General features: G+C 39.4%; 1 protein-coding gene across 1 annotated transcript; it reads left to right on the top strand.

The window, feature by feature from the left end:
• The first annotated feature begins 2,191 nt into the window (after positions 1-2,191).
• Positions 2,192-16,342, top strand: Slc25a31 (solute carrier family 25 member 31). Its single transcript, XM_048424672.3, has 6 exons — positions 2,192-2,542; positions 8,374-8,501; positions 11,262-11,379; positions 12,300-12,454; positions 13,629-13,754; positions 15,546-16,342. Exons 1-6 carry the CDS (start codon positions 2,311-2,313, stop codon positions 15,744-15,746), a joined length of 960 nt encoding a protein of 319 aa, XP_048280629.1. The 5' UTR covers positions 2,192-2,310; the 3' UTR covers positions 15,747-16,342.
• Positions 16,343-22,406: the final 6,064 nt, after the last annotated feature.

Raw genomic sequence — 22,406 nt, 5'->3', positions numbered from 1 at the left:
ATAATATATTATCAACAATATAATTATATATAATTGATATGGATATGCCAGTCCCTGAACAACTAGAAGAGCAAAGAGAAACCTGATTTTCCATAAAACCTGATTTAATAATATATACAATTGTGTGTGTGTGTGTGTGTGTGTGTGTGTGTGTGTGTGTGTGTAATTTCAGAAAATGTATTTTTAGACTTCCTACCTGGTAGGTAGCTTCCATAGTGCAGGAAGATACTATGTAGGCTGCTTGTGGAGAAAAAAGAGAAAAGGCCAGCAACATTCTCATCCATCCAACTGTGTACCCCATGAGTTAAAATGCCAACCTGTGGCTCAGAAGTTAAGAGCACTGGCTGTTCTTCCAGAGGTCCTTAGTTCGATTCCCAGCAACCACATGGTGGTTCACAATCATCTGTAATGAGATCTGGTGCCCTCTTTTGGCATGCAGGCATATATGCACGCAGAACACTGCTTACATAATAAATAAAATAATAAAATTAAAAAAATGAAATGTTAACCTGCTAGACCAACTGTCCTGCCAAGCCCCTATATGCTTCACTGATTTCTAGGGAGCCCAGAGAATCACACCGCAGCCTGAATGCTTCACTGCCTAAGGGAATGCTTGACTATCTCAGGAACTGAAAGGTACGCAGTAGCCCAGCAGCCATGGACTCTAACCAGAAAAACCTATGACGTGCCTCTCAAGGCCAAATCCATGATTTCATGCAAGTAACCAGGGTGAAAATGACTAAGATTCACTAACTATATGAAACTGCCAAGGGACTTTAAAAAATAAATAAAACTGTACTTTCAGCTATACACGGTGGCTTACTGTCCAGAGTCTAAACTGGAAATTTTGCCATAAATTGGAAGCCAGCCAAGGTTAGAGTGAGATACTGGCTCACAATTTAGAAAAAAATTCAAGGGTCATTTGAATCCCAGCATTTGGGAGGCAGAGGCAGGTAGATCTCTGAGTCTGAGGCCAGCCTGGTCTACAGAGTAAGTTCCAGAACAACCAAGGTTATACAAAGAAACCCTGTCTTGAAAACCAAAATATAATAATAATAATTCAAAATTTATTGATGTACTCTGCAATAGGTTTCTCATTGTTTTAACCGATTAAGTGTATTTTTGTTTGTTTTTGGAGACAGGGTTTCTCTGTGTAGCTTTGGTGCCTGTCCTGGAACTAGCTCTTGTAGACCAGGCTGACTTCAAACTCATAGAGATCCACCTACCTCTGCCTCCTGAGTGCTGGAATTAAAGGCGTGCGCCACCACTGCCCGGCTAACATTTTTAAAGATCTTTAATATGGTACTTGTCAGCATATTTAGCAACAATAACAACAAAAAAGGTTTCTGTAGACTTTAGCAAGTTTTAAAAGAGGTTTGTGGAGGAAAAGAAGTTTGTGAATTGCTATTTTGGAAAGTCACTGGTTATTAAACCTGCAAAACAGAATTCCCCAAAGGGAGCCCCACACATGGGGGCGCACGTCACTAATCCCAGCACTCTGAAGACAGAGGCAGGCAGAACTCTATGCGTTCAAGACCAGCCTGGTCTACATGCTAGTTCCTGGGCGGCCGGGACTACGGAGTGAATTCTGATTTTCCATAAAAACTGATTTAACGATTTAGGGTCTAGCTTAACATACAAATTTAAATAATCCAACAACCCAACACGCCACTGTCCTATCTCACTTGAATGTTCGGTCTCCATCGAGAATCACTATTCAACAGCAAATGCAGTTTAAATAAAACACGGCAGCGGAACATGTTGACTTCTGAGGAGAAAACGGCAAATCCGATGTCCAGGGTGGCTGGACTAATGGTCCCCGCTAAAGCAGGCCAGGACGTCTGTTTAAGCCTGGGGCTCACGTACTCCAGGCGTGCCTCACATTTGCTATGAAGCCAAGGGTGCCTGCACCTGCCGGCATTACACGAATGCAGCGGCGGGGGCTGCAGTGTGGCTCCTGAATCAGATGCACTTAATCTTGGGGTACGGGTAGGTTGAAGGACCTTCCTGCCATCAGGAGCACTAACTGGGCGTGTCCCATGTAGCTCCCCCGCGCCTCGGGCAAGATGCTGCACATTGCGCACGCGCACTGGGAAACACGTGTTGGGGTCACGTGCACCACGCCAGGCGGCAAGGCCGTTGGGCGCGCCTGCGCAGCTCTTCAGGCCCGCGCCGGATGCGCTGTTCTCCCGGCATCCCTAGCGCCGCTTTCCCGCCAGGATAAAGCCAAAGCGGTTTTCCGGTCCTCATCACTGTGGCTTGGGTGTCGGTGTGACGCTGCGGCCGTGGGTTGTCCGCCTTCTGTCCATCATGTCGAGCGACTCCAGGAAGCAGCCTTCGAAGAAGGGGCTGTTCGACCCCATGTCCTTCGCGAAGGACCTGCTGGCCGGCGGCGTCGCGGCCGCTGTGTCGAAGACAGCGGTGGCCCCCATCGAGCGAGTGAAGCTGCTGCTGCAGGTGCAGGCATCCTCCAAGCAGATCAGCCCCGAGGCGCGCTACAAGGGCATGGTGGACTGCCTGGTGCGCATTCCGCGCGAGCAGGGTGCGTATGGTGCCACTCTTGGCCTCCGCGTCCCAGACGCGAGTCGGGGTGAGGGGTGACTGCAGAAAGGGTGACACGGAGAGAAAGGGGCTCACCCAAGGAGGAGGTGACATAGGGTGGTCCAGAGGTGGGTGCCTGGAAAAAAGGGGGGGTCACCTAGAGGAAGGATCATGCACGGGAGGTGAGCAGGGGAGGGGATTATCTAGAGGAAGAGAGTGACACAGCAGATACCCTGAAAAGAGCATCCTTTAGGGAACAGGGTGATCCCAGAAGGAGCAATCCAGAGGAAGTAAGGGGAATATCTTCTAGATCGGGACCCGGGGTCCATCCAGAGAAGAGGTGACCAGAGGAAGGGTTTGCCCAGAGGAAGGGGGAATCTTCCAGAAAAGGGGTAACCCAGGGGAAAGTGATTATCCAAGCTAGGGGTCACTCAAAGGGTGAGGTGACACCGGAAGGATTGGCATAGAGAAATTGGGCTACTCAGTAGGAAGGGGTAAGTTTTCCAGAGAAGGGGTGGCCCAGAGAAAAGAGAATGATGCAGAAGAATGGGTAGGGTCAGTCAGAAAGGGGAGTGTGTAGGGTGGAGGTAGCTGCTGGAGGGTCAGTCAGAAAGAGGGGGTGTGTAGGGTGGAGGTAGCTCGGCTACAGCCTAGCAGATGGTTTTTTTTGCTTTTGTTTCTTGGTGTGTGATGGTGGTGGGCGATGGAGGTGGTGGTGATGGGTTGTTGCTGAGTGTGTAGGGGCACCGGCTTTTGAGACAGGTTCTATGTAGCTCTTGGTAGCCTGGAATTCACTATTAAGGGCCAGGCTAGAATTGAACTTGAGTTCATTTTCCTGCCTGTTTTTGAAAGCCCTGAGATTACAAGTCTGTTTCTTAATCCTGTTTCACCTGTTTAGGGTGAAACCCTAGCCTGCGTTTTCCGTGTAGGCCTGTTATATCAGTATTTGTACTTTGAGTACACTTGTGCCTGACCCGGGGAAAAAAAAAAAAGGAATGTATGACTTCCCAGGGTTCAAGATGCTTTATGTTAATTAGTATTCAAGTGGCTTAGTTATTTCTTGAAGCACTAAGCTTCTGAGAAGTACAAATGTGGATGCTTTGTAGCCTCTGAGTAGTCTGCTGCCTAATCAGCGCAAAGCTCTGCTTATTTTGGAGAACCACTGAAGACCAGGCCTTCCCACAAGGCAGTCTTCTCTGTGCAGAATTGCAGAGTGGGCAAGATTCAGCAATCAGGACAAATGGTGCTTTAATATAACTTCTAAGAACTTTTATTAAAAACATGCTTTGTGTGTCTTGGTGTTTGCATTCACGTGTGCCATAACACAGATATAGAATCTGAGGATAACTTGCAGACACTGTGAGTGTCCTGGGGTTAGCACTCAGATCAGTAGGCTTGACAACAGGTGCTTTTATCTGTTGAGCCAACTCATCAATCCTAACATGATATATGTTATCAGAATTAAACAGAGAAAACAAAAACAACAGTAAGCAAAATACAAATAAACCATGAAATCAGTTTTACTTATGTTTTTAGTTTGTTTTTTTTTTTAGGGATGGAATTTTTTCTTAAACAATGAAAGTCCTTCATGAGCCATTGCCAAAAATGGCCCGTGGTAGATAAGCAGCTTAGCAGAAGGCTTGTGTCCGTGCAGATATTTGGATTCTGCTGAAAACCCTGTACAAACGTTCACAAAGAAAATAGGTTTATCCTTTATTCAGAACAGGAAATGAAGTGACTGCAACTCCAGAACAATCCTTTCTTTCGCTCCTAGGTCTGTGGTAGAGTTCTCTCAAAGTAAAACAGTAGAACAGTGGGTCTATCCAAGTGTGGTATTGCTTAAGCTGAAATGTTGGGGAACAGTCCAGGCAGCGTACTAAAACACCATTTGAAAAAAGAAAACCAGGATTGAGGAACATTACTTTATTTCTAGAGATGTGGTTACAACTCTTCCTGACTGCTGAGTAGAATATAGGGGCTAGATTAACAGAAATTTTTGAGGGGTTTTTTAATTTAAAAATGTTTTTCTTGATTTTTAAAAAATAACCCCCAAAATTTGGTTCTAGTAACTTGGGTTAATTCTATGTATTTTTCTGGTTTTCATATCTTTTTTTGGTTTTTTTTGGGGGGGTCTTTTTTTTGTTTTTTTCGAGACAAGGTTTCTTTGTAGCTTTGGAGCCTGTCCTGGAACTAGCTCTTGTAGACCAGGCTGGCCTCGAACTCACAGAGATCTGCCTGCCTCTGCTTCCTTGGTGCTGGGATTAAAGACCTGCACCACCACCGCCCGGCTGGTTTTCATATCTTTACCTTTCAAGATATAGTCATAAGCAGAACTTTGAGAAATTTTCTGTTCTTCTATGTGGGTCATTGTTACTAAAGCACCAGGATACCTCACAGCAGGGAGAGTATCGCCATCTAGAGGCATTTTGAAATGTTATGGGGGAAGCTTTGTGTGTACAGTTCAGAGAAATATAATCCTAAATTACAATAACATGAAATCCAAGGGTTGAGAGGACTCCTCCAAGTTCAAGGACCATCTGAGCTGCTGCTTAGTAGGATCCTCTCTCAGAAAGAAAGGAAGAAGAGAAGAAGGACCCACCCTTAGTTACAGATGTGATGCTCCTTCTGGGTCTCCTGTTGGTTTAAGGATAGCTTTGTCATAAAAACTTTATTTGTACTCGGTAGGTTAACCAAAGCTACAGGACTCTTCTGTTCTTTTGTGAAATGAGCATCTGGTACAGTAATCAGAATTATGGTGAATAACTCATGATCTGAATCAACCATGTCCAACGTGATCAAATGTGTGTGAACCAGTTCAAAATGGGATGACAGCACCTTCCTCATGTGACTGCAAACTAGTTTCTTGATTTAATTTTGTGTTAGAGACCCAAAGTTCATTAATTTTTTTAAATTTCAGTCTCCCTTGTTTAGTTGGAAAGACTCCTACCAAAATGTGCTTTCTGAACCTTATTCTATGCCAGTGTGGTGTCAGTGTGTTACTGTGGCTGTGACCAGAAAATTAAATCTCACTTAGTGTCATTTACACACTCAAGGTTCATTTGGTGAATTCTTTGTTCCAGAGGTCAGACTCTGAGAAAACAAATGTATACCTCTGTTTTTGAAAGTTTTTATTAACTAATAAGAATTTAAGTGCCATTAGAAATACTTTAAAAATTAGTTTTGCACCATCCTCAGTAATTTAGAACAACTTTGTTTTTGTTGTCTAATTTCACATTTTTTCTTTTTTATTGATTTTTATTGAACTCTACATTTTTCTCTGCTCTCCTTCCTGCCTCTCCCTCCACTCCAACCCTCTCCCATGGTCCCCATGCTCCCAATTTACTCAGGAGATTTTGTCTTTTTCTACTTCCCATGTAGATTAGATCCATGTATGTCTCTCTTTGGGTCCTCATTGTTGTCTAAGTTCTCTGGAATTGTGATTTGTGGGCTGGTTTTCTTTGCTTTATGTTTAAAAACCACTTATGAGTGAGTGCATATGATAATTGTTTTCTGGGTCTGGGTTACCTCACTGAATATGATGTTTTCAAGTTCCATCCATTTGTCTGCAAATTTCAAGATGCCATTATTTTTCTCTGCTTTGTGATACTCAAGCAAGTTAACATACTAATTACCATATATAATTAAAGCACTTTGTGTGTTTTCAGTATGTTTATGATTTGCTCTGTTATGAACTTGAAGTCGTATTAGTAATAGTCGCCATCCTGTGAGCCCCTAGATCTGGGAGCCTCCCATCCCAGGGGGAGCTGTTTGCTTACTTTTATAATGTTTGTTGCATTTGCTTAAAAAAAGTTTCCATATTTTGTGTTAGAGACCCAAAGTTCATCCATCCCACCCTGTGTAACCAATATCTCACTTTTGCCCACTTAACTGCCAGATACACCCCTACCCAGCCTCTGGGAACCACCACTCTACTATATTCTTGTGTTAAATGTTTTTAAATTCTGCATATAAATGATACCATATGACATTTTTCTTTCCGTGTCTTCCTATTTCACTTACCATATTATCCTCAGGTTCATTTATTTTTATTGAAAATAGATTCTTCTCAAATAAAATATACATCCTGACCACAGTTTCTCCTCCCTCCACTCCTTTCAGTTTCTCCCCATCTTCCCTTGCCCCCAGATCCATTTCCTTTTTTCCCCTTCAGAAAAGAGCAGGCCTCTAAGAGGTGATGGCCAAACAGGACAAAACAAGATGCTGTAAGACAAGGCAAAAGTCCTCATGTCTGTGCTGGACAAGGCAATCCAGTAAGAGGCAAAAGAGTCAGAGATACAGCTGAGCAGTGGTGACACACACTTTTAATCCCATCACAGGGGAGACCAGACAGGTCTACAGAGTGAGCTCCAGGATAGCCAGGGCTGTTATACAGAGAAACAGTGGAGAAAGACACAGACAGGCTTGTATCCACTGTTAGAAGTCCCACAAAAACATCATGCTACATATACTCAGAGGACATGGTACAGACCCTTGTAGGCCCCATGCTTGTCCCTTCAGTCCCTGTGAGCCCACGTGAGTCCTGCTTAGTTATTTCAGTGGGTCATGATTCTCCTGGTATTCTCCATCTTCTCTGATTTCTGCAATATTTCAACCATCTTTCAAGGGGCTCCCCAATTTCCAAGAGAAGGGAGTAGGGACCCAATGGAGACCTCTAATTTAGACTCTTTCCACATAATGTCTGGCTATGGGTTCACAGTTGTAAGTACCACGACTTTTCTTTTAAGGAACAGTAATTCCGTTATGCATATATTCTGCATTGTCTTATTTTATCTACCGATGGAGCTTAGGCTAACCCTGTATCTTGGCTGTTGTGTGTAGCGCTGCACATGCAAATGCAGACACCTCAGTATCCTGTTTTAGCTACTTAGGGATGGGATTGTGGAACCTGTGGTAGTTCTGCTTTTAGTTTTGCAGAGAATCTCATACATTATACATGGTTCTTTTTTTCCCCTATGTACTTAACTAATATTCTTGTCTTTCTGATGGTAACTGTTGTAACAGATCCAAAATAACTGTGGTTTTAATTTGCATTCTCCCCATTTTCAAGTCCTAGATAAGAAAACATTTCATTTTATGAAATCACGGTCTTTTGAATTATATTTAAGGACCTGATTTAGGGCATACTCCTGGTTAGGACTAGAGATGCCCTATTTAAAGTACACAGTCAAGCCACTTGACAGTTCGCTATCTGCTGAAAATAATCAAGATGATGGGTGAGTCATGTTCCAGAGAAACTTTAGACTATAAGGACAGCTCTAGATTTTAAGTCACATAATAGCTGGGTAATGAGGGTTGGGCAGTCCATGGAGAACAGGTGGAGGATTATTTACTTCCAGCAGACTAGGAGAGACTTACCTTGAAATAAAATTGATCAACTCTTCTGCCACCGAGCATCACCCTTCTCCCTCTTCTGTAAATTCTAGTCCACTTTCAGAATGCTTCTATAACATAAAAAGAAAAGGATATAGGTTTCTGTTACCCCTTTTAATTCTCATGGTCGCATGTGTTATTCAGTAAGTGAGTCTTGTTTGTCTGGTGCATTGTACTAGTGCATAACAGCTTTGTTACTGTAGGAACTGGCATCAAGGTTTGGGGATGAGACCAGAAGTTATTAGTGGTTTCTGCTTTTTTCCCATCGACAAGTCCTGTGTTTGTTTAGCTGATACTTTTGATAAGTTCTTTAGATTTTCTGTTTGAAATGAACAAAATTTCAATGAACTGTATAGTTAATGCTACTGTTTCTTCCTTCAGTAAAAATGTTTAAACACATTCTTTACTAATCAAAATGAATTTATGTGTTTGATTCTGTAGGTTTTTTCAGTTATTGGCGTGGCAATTTCGCAAATGTTATTCGATACTTTCCAACACAAGCTTTAAATTTCGCTTTTAAGGACAAATATAAACAACTATTCATGTCTGGAGTTAATAAAGAAAAACAGGTAATTATGTTTTAATATGTCTAAAATTTTCTAAAAAACTATTGAATTTGCCTTACCTATAATGTCTTAATTAGAGTGAAGGTCCTCAGGTAGCTCTAAAAATAGAAATTGAGCACATTAAATGTTGACAAGTTAGCATATGTAGTAAGTTACAAAAATTATATTACCTTCAACACATTTCCTGAAATCTCTTAGCTTCAGTAACTCAGGGTTCATTAGTCTCGAGACTTTATTTCCCAGAGTAAGCATTAAATGTAATTCATATCTTAGAATTCCTGCTTCTTGTAAGCATAAATCACCTACCACTGGGGTTACTTATTCCCTATTATTATTATTATTGTTTTTCCTTCATGGAAGTGAAGCATGAGAGGAGTTCCTGGAGTGTAGTTCAGTAGAGCACAAGCTTGCATGTGGGACTCTGGGTTTAATCTCCAGCACAGAAGCTAAGACAAGAAAGGTCAAGCCAAGAGAAAATTGTAATAAGCAGATGGAGTAAGGCTGGGGAGATAGTTCAGTAGATAAAATATGTGTTGCACAAGCAGGATGAGTTTAAGCTTCACAACACATATTTAATAAACAGTTGGAGCCTAATGGTGTGCACTAGTAATCCTCATGCTGGGGAAGGGAGACACAATACCTTTGGGTCTTCTGTCCAGCCTGCCTAGCCTAATGGGTGAGCTCTGGCTGGGTAAGAAAGAGACCTTAAGTCAACCAACCCCACCCCAAAAATGCAAGGTATATAACCCCTGAGGAATGACACCCAAAGTTGTCCTTTGGCTTTCATCTGAACACACACACACATAAAAAAACATAGCAAACAGAAGATATAGAAGGGTATGGGAGGTTTAATAGTATAGTAAACTTTTTAATAACTAGAAACAGACTGAAAATTACAGTAAATATGTAAATATGTCACCACCTTTAATACCATCATACCAAACCAAGAAGAATACAACAAAAAATGAGAAGGCAGTATCCCTGATGAGCACAGATGAGAGAAAGAAATCTTCAACAGAATTCTAGTTCATGAAGTCCAGCAGCACATGAGAAAGAAAAAGTGTTCCTTATGACCAAGTGGGGTTCATCCCAGAGATGCAAAGATGGCATAACTCCCATGTTTGTAATGTGAGATCAAAATTAATTTCACAGTGATCCTTGGTAGTCTTTATTTAGGTCAGAGCATCTTAACCTGGAATCTATGCTATGTCAACACCACCAGTAACACCAATATGTATGTTTACACATATGTGATTTCTCCCCCTACCTCCTGGGAATGAGTCTATCTCTAGATTTAAAAAAAAAAAACTCAAGTATCAAATATCAAAAAATGAATGACATTTCCATTTCTATTCTTACTAACTGCATAGACTCTTAATTTCTCATGTCTGATTCCTAAGAAAGTCTGGCCCCACTCATCTTTTTCTGCCAGATTTCTGTGGGTTAGTTACCCCACTGTCACATGTAATCTCCTGATACAGTTGACTGTGTGTGATTATGTAACACAATACACGGTAGTACAGATGCTTTTCACTTGAAAGGATTCACAGAATCTGGAAATAGTGTCATTGCCTATATGCTCATTAAAATGACTGTTTATTGAGCATGTGTCTGTGGCAAAATACCTTGACTTGCTTGGTTAAAAAGAGAGAGATGACCTAAGAATCTGGCTTCCAGCCAATAAAAACAACTGGTTGATTGATAAAATCAGATGTATCTATCCAGATAGCACTCATTGGGCAGTTAAACAGGATGAAGTGTAGTAATAGATGTTGCTACATGAATCAACCTCAAGGCATTATCAAATGGAAAAAAACTACCACAAATAATCACATACTATGTTTTTTCATTCATATGGAATCTCCACAATTGACACTTTAGAGATAGAAATATTGATAGGTACCTAGGGCTTAAGGTATTAGAAATTCTATAAAGAATATAGAATTTCTTTGGAGGTCGTATAAATGTTTTAAAACTGGTAATGGTTATTTAACTCTGTGAATCCAACCATTGAACTGTATTCAAGGATAAATTGTATAAAGTGTATTTAAATGTATTAAACAAAAATAATCTTGGTCTCCAGAATTATAATCTGTAGGAGTATAAGTATATATAAATAACTACAGTTGAAAAAGTAAAATTTTAAAATAAAAGTCTAGAATGTAGTGACACATTTTGAATCTTGGTCCTGTGATTCACCTTTAAGTATTCATAGGAAGAGAATATGGTTATAGACCATATAAGGTTACAGTTTTACAGGACTAGAGAGGAGAGATGCCATGAAAGAAATAGAGCTTAAAGCATGATGCAACAACTGTTTTTAGTTATGAAAAGCAGTGTGAAGGGCATTCTAGGCCAAAATAAAATTAGGAGTTTCAAAGCAGTCTAAGATTTAAAACTAATTTTAAAAACATTAGGACTGAATGTAGCAGGAAACTGAATTTGGCTCGGATATTTGCAATGGACTCTATTTTGTGGTTACAAAAACCTTGCATCCTGCATTTTCCTTAACAGCTCCAGTTTAGATAATCTGTTCTATTCTCATAAGCCCATCATGCTGTCCTGGACTCTGTCCCCAGCATGAGAACAGAATGGGGGAAGAGGTTGCATTGATACAAGGGAAATGTTTTGTATGTTGTCATATATGTTCATAAGAGCAGTTTATAAATATTGGGTTGCTTTTTAATCTTTTTGAAAATTGGTTTAGCTATTTTTAACTGCCATATTCGATAGGTTAATGCTTTTTTAATTTGTGTATTTCAGTTCTGGAGGTGGTTTCTAGCGAACCTGGCTTCTGGAGGGGCTGCTGGAGCAACATCCTTGTGTGTGGTATACCCACTAGATTTTGCCAGAACCCGATTAGGTGTTGATATTGGAAAAGGTACAGTTTTTATAAGTATTAACTATTCCTTTGTGCTTTGAGCCATGTGTATGATAACTTTGTTATCAAATGTAACAGTTTTTGAGATTTATTTTTATTTATATGTATGTGTGTGTCTGTGTGGATAAATGTTGTGTATACAGGTGCTGGTAGAGGCCAGAAAAGGGTGTTCAGTCCCCTGGAACTGAAATTGCAGGCACTTGTGAGCCATCTAGCATGAGTGCTGGAAACTGAACTCATCCTCTGGAAGAGCCACAAACACTCCTAACTGCTGAGCCATCTTTCTAGTTCCTAGACTACAGAATTTATTCTGAACCAAATATGTAGTAATCAGATTTAGAGTATCTACTTTTTTCTTTCTTTTTTTTTAAGAGAAAATGGAAATGAACATTTAGCAAATGAGTAAGCCCAAAGCTTGCCAGTAAGTTTTCTGTTGTTCTCATAGACCCTTCTGTATTCCTTATTTGTTTATAGTGGTTCTTCTCTGGTGAGATTAACAGCTGTGACTGCGGAGATTTCCTTTGTTTCTTCCTAAATATTTCATGTCAAACTGCTTACTTTAGTAAGAGATTAATATTTTCTTTATTTCCTGTTTTGTTTGTTTGTTTTTCGAGGCAGGGTTTTTCTGTAACTTTGTAGCCTGTCCTGGAACTAGCTCTTGTAGACCAGGCTGACCTTGAACTCACAGAGATGAGTGCTGGGATTAAAGGTGTGCATCACCACTGCATGACTGAGATTAATATTTTCAGTTAATTTATTTTAAAATACTTCCTGCAACCTTGAATGAATGGTAAGGTTACTTGTGTCTTTCAGAAAATTTTTCTGGGTAGAAGTTTCAAATCATTTGAATCTTTAAAATATTACTTTGATTAAGATGTTTTATATAAATATCACTTAGAGTTTTAATTGCTTTATTTTAGGTCCTGAGCAACGGCAATTCAAGGGGTTAGGTGACTGCATCATGAAAATAGCAAAGTCAGATGGAATTATTGGTCTATACCAAGGGTTTGGTGTCTCCGTTCAGGGTATCATTGTTTACCGAGCCTCTTATTTTGGAGCTTATGACACCGTTAAGGTAATTTGGTTGCTTTAAATGGCTGTTAGATACATGGTTTATTCTTTTTATCCTAATTAGTATATTCTAATTAACATATGCTTTATTTACATAAGTCAAAATAAATGATAAAGTAGAGAATAAATTTTATTTATCCCATGACAATTGTATGAATATAATTCAGTTAAATTTTAACTATTATGACAGACTTTACATGAACATTTTTTCAACGAGGAAGCTTTTAAGGTTTTTGCATCATAAACAGGATACCATGGAAAGTGTACTGGTTGAGCCTCTGTATCTTCTGTAGGTAAAAATGCATGTTCTGTTTTGCTGATTTACAGTAATTGTATTATCACTTTTTATATGCAAATAATCAATGTCAGAAGTAAGGAAGGGCTAATTAAGTGGCTTGGTTCAACCACTTGCCACTGTTGGATGAAATTATTAAATGATAAGCAAAACATCTTTGCTTTTCACCACTGTTGCATGTTTGCAAAAGGAATCAATGAAAGTATTATCAGCATTTTCTATTAAAAGTAGAGGGATTTTATACGAGACTTGCATGTTACTCTTCTTCCCCTCTTAATACTATAAATGTAGTTAAATATTATTATTGTGGTATAGAAAGATTACCTTAGCTTAATCTATTATTATTGGAATTTGTATCTCAAATGCATGTGTAATCACAGACAGTGTCCTGTGCATGTATCTCCTGCAGTAGTGACAGTCAGGAATGCTTCTTCACCAGCATGGAACTTTTAAGTTGTTCATCAAGTATCACTTTTCAGCTATACAAGAAAGACCTTCTTTGGTCAGTGGATGCTGACATTTTGTTTTATGTGCCATTAATAGTGAGTCTAATTTTAATAGTTTCTAAAACATATTTTACAGGTTTTATTTCCATAAATCTGAAGCATCATCATGTGTGAACATTATACCTTTTCTTACCAATCTCCTGTTATGAACTCCAGCTAGATTTATTTTGGTCTGTGGTTCTGGATATCAAATGCAGGGCCTTCTACGTGCTAGGCCACTCTTTACCACTGACCTACATTCTCAGCTCCAGATGTTTTTAAGTTGTACTTTAAATATAATTTCATCATCTTTCATATATTTATAAAAAATATCCTTTGAATTAATTTAAGATACTTTGGAAAACTAGATTAATTACTTGATAACATTTTTCTCCTAGGGCTTATTGCCAAAGCCGAAGGAAACCCCGTTTCTTGTCTCTTTCATCATTGCTCAAATCGTGACGACCTGCTCTGGAATTCTCTCCTATCCCTTTGACACGGTCAGAAGACGTATGATGATGCAGGTAACAGACTCATAAGTTTATCTGAATCTGTGTCTTACATGCAGATGTAATATGCTTGGATTTCAGATACATTTTAGCTGAAAGGCAAAGTTCATTTTTCTACTTGATTTGCTCCAGCTAGTATTGTTTCCTGCTGTAAAAGAGCCAGCAGCCAGCAAAGCTTCTTCCTTTGTGCTGTGAGAACAAAACTGCCTTCTGCTCCTGAATGTCTGGGAGTGTGAAGGGGAGGGAGTAACAGAGATTACATGAATATTCCTTTATGTATGTCTGTGCACCCGTTGTTTGCCCAGTGCCCAAGGATGCCAGGAAGAGGACATTGGATCCCCAGGAACTGGATTTACAGATGGTTGTGAGCCATCATATGAGTTCTGAGAATCAAACTTAGGTCTGTGAATCAAACTTAGGGCCTTTGAAATATTACTTCATGTAATCTGTGTTCTAAACATAAATGTCTAAACTTTATGTATTCCATCTCTTTCATGTTATACTCATTTTTTAGTAAACATTTGACTGCTTAGTCTATACTAAGTTGTAGTGGTACAAATCGAACCTGCACCCAAACTCATAGTTCTTTATTGAAGACACCCAGTTACTGATTAAAAAGAAATGTGCAAAGGACCTAGGAATGCACATTGCCTAAGGTGATCAGATTCAGTCTCCTGATAGCAGAATCTCAGTGATGATGGAGTGGAACCCATGGAATATGCTACTTTCCTTGTGACAGCAACTTTGACAGTTGCATTTCTGAGGCACTGATTCTATAGCTTTAGGACTTACTTTCCTGGAAATTGTAATTATGTTTTGGTAGGTTTGCTTCTCTGTTTTCTGAGATTTAAAAATAATTATCATAAATTTTGTTATATGTAACTCTTCAAAATCTCTGATCATTTGCATTTATGTTGTCCTTGAAATTTCTAATAATTTGGAGGTCATTCTTTTTCTAAAACATTACTTACAGAAAATTTCCCCCAATATGTTTTAAAGAACTTATTTAACTTTCCACATTATTGTTTTCATTATCTTTTGACTTAAAAACAAATCTGAGTGTGTTTATGTTTATGCATGTTCGTGTGTTTATCTGTGTGAGTGCAGGCATGCATGCAAAGGTCGTAGGACAACCTCAGGTGTCAGGCCTCACTTTCTACCTTGCTTTAGACTTTTGCTTACCTGCCGTGACAGGTTAGCTGACCCTTGAGCTTCCAGGAGTTTCCAGCCTCCACCCCATCTCACCATAGGAGCCCTAGGACTTTGGACTAAGTGGGTTCAGGGGACCTGAAGTCAGGTCCTCACACTTAGAGAAAGCTCTGAGCCACCTCCTCCATCACATACTCCGCTGTGTTTGTTTTCCCTTACAACTTGTGCGTATCTACTTGTTCCTACTTTATTTCTTCTTAAGCTTTTAAAACTCTTCAATCTTTTTAGCCCTTTATAAACTTATTACTCATACATCATCTACAGATTTAATATAAAGACTCTTGGGGTCATTTTTTTTCCAGGTTTTCTTTAAAAAGAACTTCTTAATCCCCAAACAGGTATTTTTCTAGTGATAATTTTGATCTATATTTTTTCAGTTAATTGAAATGTGGTGAGATTAAACCATGATTTATGTGATGTTATCCTGTAACATTGGGCAAACCTAGCGTATGGGCACTGTTTCTGTAAAGTGCCAGCGGTCTTCATCCCCTCAGTGCAGGATTAGTGTACTCATTAGCTTGGCACAGCATGGATTTTATTCCTACTGCTGCTGTCCTAAAGATAATAATCTAACAGAAAATTGTCTTTTACACATAGAGCGGTGAGTCTGAACGGCAGTACAAAGGAACCTTAGACTGCTTTGTGAAAATATACCAAAATGAAGGAACAGCTGCATTCTTCCGTGGTGCCTTCTCCAACATTCTTCGTGGTACAGGGGGTGCCTTGGTGTTGGTGCTATATGATAAAATCAAAGAATTCCTCAACATTGATATTGGAGGTAGTTCATCAGGAGATTAAATTGAGAATATGCATATTTCTAATGTAAAAAACATGAAAATTACATAGCTGCCATTTGTATATATTTTTATAGTGTGTTGCTACTGTCAGTGTCTTTTACAGTGTTTATTCTGCAATAAAGAAAATATTTTTTCAAGACTTTAGTATTAAAAGTCAGAACAAAATGGGTTTCTTTCCACTTAGACCCAGAATACTTTAGTAAGGCATTTTATTATAGTGTATGTTACTTCTGTTAAAAAAATTCTTACACTTGTGAACACTATATAATGTGGAATCTGATAAATAAAAGTATCTTTAAATTTTTGTTTGCTTAGGACAGCTGTAATCCCATCTTTCACAAATTGTATAGTATGACAAATAGTTCCTAAAAATTTACCAAGGGTTGTCATCAGTGTCTCTTACATAAATCGGCTTTCTTCTGCAGCAACTGTTAATGCATCTCAAGCATGACTGTTAGCTCTTACAGTTCCTATCAGACTATATGAAACTTTGCTAATGTTTAGTCTTGCTAGTGTGAGTATATCTTGAAACAAGAAATCTCCCTTCAACATTAGATTTTTGTATTCTGTATTGATAATAAAGCAAGCTCAAAACTATTGTAATGTTTTCTTCCTGATACACAAACACACACAACTTTACCTGTAAGCACATGATAGTCACATGTTTGTTGACATGGAGCTGGCTTAATTACAGCTAGCCAACAAAAGATGATCTTCAAACTGGGCACAGTGGAGTATGCCCATAATCCTAGCACTTTAGGAGACAGATGCAGAAGGATCCAGAGTTCAAGCCATAGAGATTCATGAATTCACAGAGAGACTCTGTCTCAGAACAAATAGTTCTCTAAGGAGAAGTGGTAAGTGCACTTTCCAAGGTTTTGTAGGAGGTTCCCATTTTTTCAGAGATGCAAAATAAAAAAGTACAATAACCAAGATTTTAAAGTTTTGACTGGTAAAAGAGTGTTAAGTCAGCGGAGAAAAGCTATAAAGAAATTTTGTGAGACTGCAGATTGGTATAAGGGAGTAGAAAATTTTCCTGATATTTCAGTATTTCAATGACAATAATTTAAAATATATAGGTGGTGTTCAAAGGAAAAATCTCTAAGAACTCTTAGCATGATTTCTTGAAGTTGTCATTGTAACACAGAAGTCAGAAACAAAAGGGGAAATCATTTCAGATCAAAAAAATTAAACAATCATTTGGAATCATTTCTCATATAAATATAAGCCAAGCTGTTACTACTTAAAGAGTCATGCTTACAGCAGAGAAGTCTTTAAAGTCCTGAATGACACAGGTAAAGAATGAGCTAGCCACTCAGTCACTAGACTACAGTCTTAACCCTAGAATATTGTAGTCAGGAAGGAAAAGTTAGATGCTTAGCATCCTAGACTGAACTGAGCTCTGCTTGTCACTAAACTCTTATCAGAGATCAGTTACATGAACAAAGTAGCATGGACTTCATAAGGAAATTTCTTGTTATGGAGATTAGTGTTGGCAAAGCACAGCAAAAAGTATGCTTAAATGGATACTTAATTACCAGTGCTGATTTTCTTAGTCTTGTTTGATAAGTTTCTTTAGTTTTTTTCTAAAACTCTTAGAAATTAGAGCAGCATTTTTTTTCATGGAATATTTGAGTCAACATGCTGACTGAAATTGAACAATGATTTTAAATTAAGATATATAGCTTATTTTCATGTGTGTTTCAATGAGACTTAGCAAAATGCAATTTATTCAAATATTATTGAACCTGTTTAGTATGTGGATAATATTATTTCAGTTCCATAAAATAGTTTACTGTGGGAAACATAATTTCTTTTTAACTGAGAATTTCATACATGGATAAAATATATTTTGATCAAATGCACTCCCCTCCAGTTTCTCCCCTGTCCTCTTCAGCACTATTCCTTACCAGCCAACTTCTAGTATCAGTGACTGGACCCCCTGAGTCCAGTTAGTGAGCATGGGTGTAGAACAAACCACTGGAGCATGGGAAGTCTCTCAGGTGGCTGCACCAGGGAAGAAAACATTTCTCCCTCCTCCAGCAGCCACCAGTTACCAATAGCTCCTCCCCCATGCTTGCTGGGATTCTGGCTGACTTGATCTTGGGTAGGTCTTGTACTTGTCATCACAGTCACTGAGTTCTCCTGGGAGATCTCATGTCACTGCACACATCTAGCTCATACAATCTTTCCTCCGTGATCCCTGAACTACTAAGGTACGATATGAATGATTCATTTAGAGCTGGGAGCTACAGTCTCTACACATTGACCAGTTGTATTCCCCTGTATTAATTGCTCTCTGTTATAAAAAGAAGCTTCTCTGAAGAGGATTGAGAGACACTCAGACAGTCTAGATAAGTTTATCATTACTTTTACTTAGCTAAATAGTAACTAGGTATTCTGGCCAGGCCAATGTGACCTAACTAGCAACAGGTTTTAGCCCAGGTGAAGGTATCAGGCAAGAGTTCTGACCTGTGATCCTACCTAAATCCAAAGAGAAAGTGGTTGCTCCTACAGCATTCTCCCCACTGGGCATCAATGGCCATATCTTGTTGGGCCAGTTGTAGCTTGCAGAGTTATATTTCTCCCTGGATAGCATGCAGAGCACCTTCCAGAAGTATGAAGCCTAGCCAATACGGATAAAGATTCTAAGTTGATGCTAGTTTGATTTCTCCATATCTTGTGATTCAAGAATGTGTTGTGTTCATCAGTAGGGTCTTACCCTCAACTTCTGTAGGGTAACCAAGAACAGTGCACTAGCCTGTAAGGTTTAGGGGCTCTCTGGGACCCCACTGACAAACAGATCGAAAAGAGGTAATCCATACCTAGCACTGGGGTTTTTATTTGGTAGCCTGTGGTGTCTGAGGGAGGCATTGCTCCTCATTACAGAGTATCTCCATTTAAAGTCTGTATGTCTGCATGTCTATGTGTGTCTGTAATTTTTTAGGAATCTTCTACAGTAGTAGGCTTCCATATGGCATTTTCAAAATCCTTTCGTGTTAGTTATCCATTACCATGATTTCTGCTCTGCCCTCTCATCCCCCATCCTATTTAACCCTTCCTGTTCCATATTCCCTTTTTCCCATTAATAACCTGTGTGTTCTCTGTCTCCCTTTCCTTGAAATCCACCCTAACATTGCCCCTTACTAGTTTTCATGCCTTTTATGGGTACTCAAATTCAGATACACATATTAGAAGATTCAAATCTAGCATCCACATATAAAAGAAGACATCATTGTCATTCTGAATCTAGGTTACCTCACTCTGAATGATTACTTCTAGCTCCACCCATTTACCTGCAAATTTCACAATTTTATTTTTCTTCTTTACAACAAAATAATATTCCATTTTGTATGTGTAGAGCATGTTTTCATTGTCCATTCAGCAGTAGATGGACATCTCTTGGCTACTGTGACTGCATTAACTGTGAACATGATTGAACAAGTGTCTTTGTAATAGGACAGAGGCCCTTGGGAATAGGAACGCATAGGTAGAGCATGTGATCTAGGTGCAGCTTTTTGAAGAACATGAGCAATGATCTCCACGGTGGCCGCAAACCCACCTGCCAGCAACAAATAGGTGCGCTTCTCCAGCAATGACACTGCATTTTATCTCTTCTTGAAACTTCTGATTGATGTAAGATAGCCTCAAAATGTTTTAATTTACATTTCCCTAATGACTATGTTGAACATTAAAAAAATAATTTCAGGAGATAGAGATGGTGAGATGGCTCAGAGGTTAAGAGTTCTGGCTGTTCTTCCAGAGGTCCCAAGTTCAATTCCCAGCAACCACAGGGCAGCTTGAGTTTTTTTCCAGGGTAAGAGATAAGGATCTGGTTTGATTCTTCTACTTGTAGCTATCCTGTTTGAGAAGCATCTGTTGAAGATGCTGTCCTTTTTCCAGCCTCAAAATCGGATGGTTATAGGAGCAAAGGTTTATATGTCTTGGTCCTCGGTTGTATCCCATTGACTAGTGTGCCTGTTTATACACCAGTTTTTATTTTACAGCTCTGTAGCACACCTTGACAGGGTGGTGGTACCTCTAGCAGCGTTTTTATTGTTTTAGGACTTTTGTTTTGCTATCCAAGTCTTTTGTCTTTCTGTGTGAGCTTTGCAGTTAGTGTCTTCAATTTCTGTCAAGAATTGCATTGGGGTTTTGGTGAGGATTGCACTGGTTCTGTAGATCCTTTTGATAAAATGGTCATTTTCACAATACTGATCCCATGTTTATGGGTTAGTAGGATCAGTGCCTCTTGCTGGCCTGGAATCTCTGGCAAAAGGCCTACTTTGCTGCAGGCAGGCTATTGAAACACAGGAACTCCCTCCTGCCTGGTTGTACTTACCACCCTGTCCCAGCGCCCAAACAGGTTGAGCTGGGGGATTTTATGGCTCCTGAGGAAGGGAGGAATAAGGGAAGGGGTTCTTGGGTGAAAGCTGGGATGGGATAGCAGGCGAGAGGGCCTAGCAGGGTGGAGCAGCCCCTGCAGAATGACCAGGGAGTCGGGGGATGTCTGTTTCTTCCTCCAGTCCCTTCAAGTTTTCATTGTACATGTTTCTCACTTCTTGGTCAGATTTGTTCCAAGGTATTTTTGAGGCCGTTGTGACTGGAGTTATTTTCCTGATTTCTTTCTTGCTGGGTTTCTTGTTGGGCTATAAGATGGCTATTGGCTTTTGTGTGTTAATTTTGTGCTCTGCTACTTTATTGACTGTGTTTATCAATTGTGAAAGTTTTCTTGTAGTCATGTCACCTGCAGATAAGGATACTTTGACTTCCTTTCCTACTTATATCTTCTTTACCTCCTCTTATCTTGCTGTTCTAGGTACGACTTCAAGCACTGAGGCTGGAATGACCCAGTGGTTAGGAGCACTGGCTTCTCCATTGCCAGCACCCACATGGCGCCTCAAAACCCATCTGCAACACCAGCTCAGGGGATCCAGTGCCTTGGTCTGACCTCTGGATACCAGGGGTGCACATGTAGGCAAATTACCAGTATACCTAAAATAATACAAAATTTTTTTTTAAAGACTTCAAGTTCTAAACTGAGTAAGATTGAAGAGGATAGATGTCCTTGTCTTGTGACTGTTTGCCGTAGAAATGCTTAGAGTATCTCTGGGTTTGTTGTGTATTGTTTCATTGTGTGAAGATACCATATTTGTATGCCACTTGTATGCCTTAACTCTGCAGAACTTCTTATCATGAAATAGATGGTGATGGATTTTTGTCAAATGCCTTATCTACATCTAATATAGTTTCTTCTTGACTATATTCATGTGCTGGGCTTTATTGATATAGTATTGTATTTTATGGATGTATGTTGAAAACCACCCCTGTATCTCTGTGATAAAGCCAACTTGATGTGTTCTTCAATTCTGTTTGAAAGTATTTTTAGCTTCCCTGTGATGAACACAGGGAGATTGACCTATAATTCTGCTTTTTTATTTGGGTCTTATTTAGTTTCTGGTATCTGGGTAATAATGGCTTCATAAAAAGAACTTGAAAAGTGTTCCTGCCTTTCCTGACTTACAGGATAATTTAAGGAGGGTTAAATGTTAGTTTTTCTTTGAGGGTATGGTAGAATTCTCTGTTGAATCCATCTGGCCTGGACTTTTTTTGAGTTGGAATTTAGAGAGGTGGCATTAATTACTTTTTCTAACTTGTTTATTGTTATGGATCTGTTTACTTGGTGTTGGTTTAACTTTGGTATGTCATATGTATCTATCAGTTCATCTATTTAAGATTTTTCAGTTTACTGGAATATGAGGGTTTTTTTTTTTTGTTTTTGGAGACACGGTTTCTCTGTATGTTTCTGGATGTCCTAGAACTAGCCCTGAAGACCAGACTGGCCTTTATCTCAGAGATCCACTTCCTCTATTTCCTTAGTGCTGGGATTAAAGGCCTATGCCATCATGCCTCTCCAAGATTTTAAAAATACACTGTGATATCTGCATTTTGTCAGTCTCTGTTGTAATATGTCCCCTCTTCTCTCTTAGTTTTATTAATTTGGATTTGCATGCTCATTCTTGTCTTTCTCTTCCTGTCTCTCTCACTCCATCTCCTCCTCCCTTCTTCCTCTTTCCCTTCTGCTCCCTCCTTTTCCTTATCCCTCAGTTAATTTGGCTAAAAGTTTGCCCATTTGGTTAATCTTTCAAAGAACCAACTCTTTATCTCATTGATTCTCATTTTTGTTTCTGTTCATTAATTTTACCTCTAATTTTGAAGTATTGCTTCACCTACTATTTGAAGTGCTGTGTGCCCTTGTTCTAGGGCCTACAGGCTCATTGCTGTTCCTTTGGGATCACTCAGATTTTTTGATGTAGCCACTTAGCACTACTTTCCCTGTTAGGGCTGTCTCCATTTTGGTTTATTGTGTTTTCATTGTCATTCGGTTCTAGGATTTAATTTTTTCTTCTTGTTTTCACCAGTGGCCCTTCTATCATCCAGTGATATATGTAGTGTGAATGAGTTTGTGTGTGTACATTCCAGTTTCCCTTGCTGTTGGCATCTAGCTTTTAGTCCATTGCATCAGAGAGCTTGCAGGATGCTATTTGTTTTCTGTATTTGGTGAGACTTGATTCATGGCCTAAATATTTATTTGATCAATTTTGGAGACAGTTCCATGGGCTGATGAGATGGTGTGTATTCTCAAGTTTGGGGTGGCATG

The sequence above is a fragment of the Myodes glareolus genome, chromosome 20, assembly GCF_982192425.1.
Source record: "Myodes glareolus chromosome 20, mMyoGla1.1, whole genome shotgun sequence".
In the NCBI taxonomy this organism is placed as follows: domain Eukaryota; kingdom Metazoa; phylum Chordata; class Mammalia; order Rodentia; family Cricetidae; genus Myodes; species Myodes glareolus.
Note: the sequence above shows the minus strand (reverse complement) of the source record. Positions and strands in the feature narration are given on the sequence as shown.

What these genes read in the sequence shown, in the direction of transcription:
- Slc25a31 (XM_048424672.3), top strand. Translation starts at nt 2,311, where the DNA reads ATGTCGAGCGACTCCAGGAAGCAGCCTTCGAAGAAGGGGCTGTTCGAC. An exon ending in GCGCATTCCGCGCGAGCAGG is followed by an intron (nt 2,543 to 8,373) that starts GTGCGTATGGTG and finishes TTGATTCTGTAG; the next exon opens with GTTTTTTCAGTTATTGGCGT. An exon ending in AGGTGTTGATATTGGAAAAG is followed by an intron (nt 11,380 to 12,299) that starts GTACAGTTTTTA and finishes GCTTTATTTTAG; the next exon opens with GTCCTGAGCAACGGCAATTC.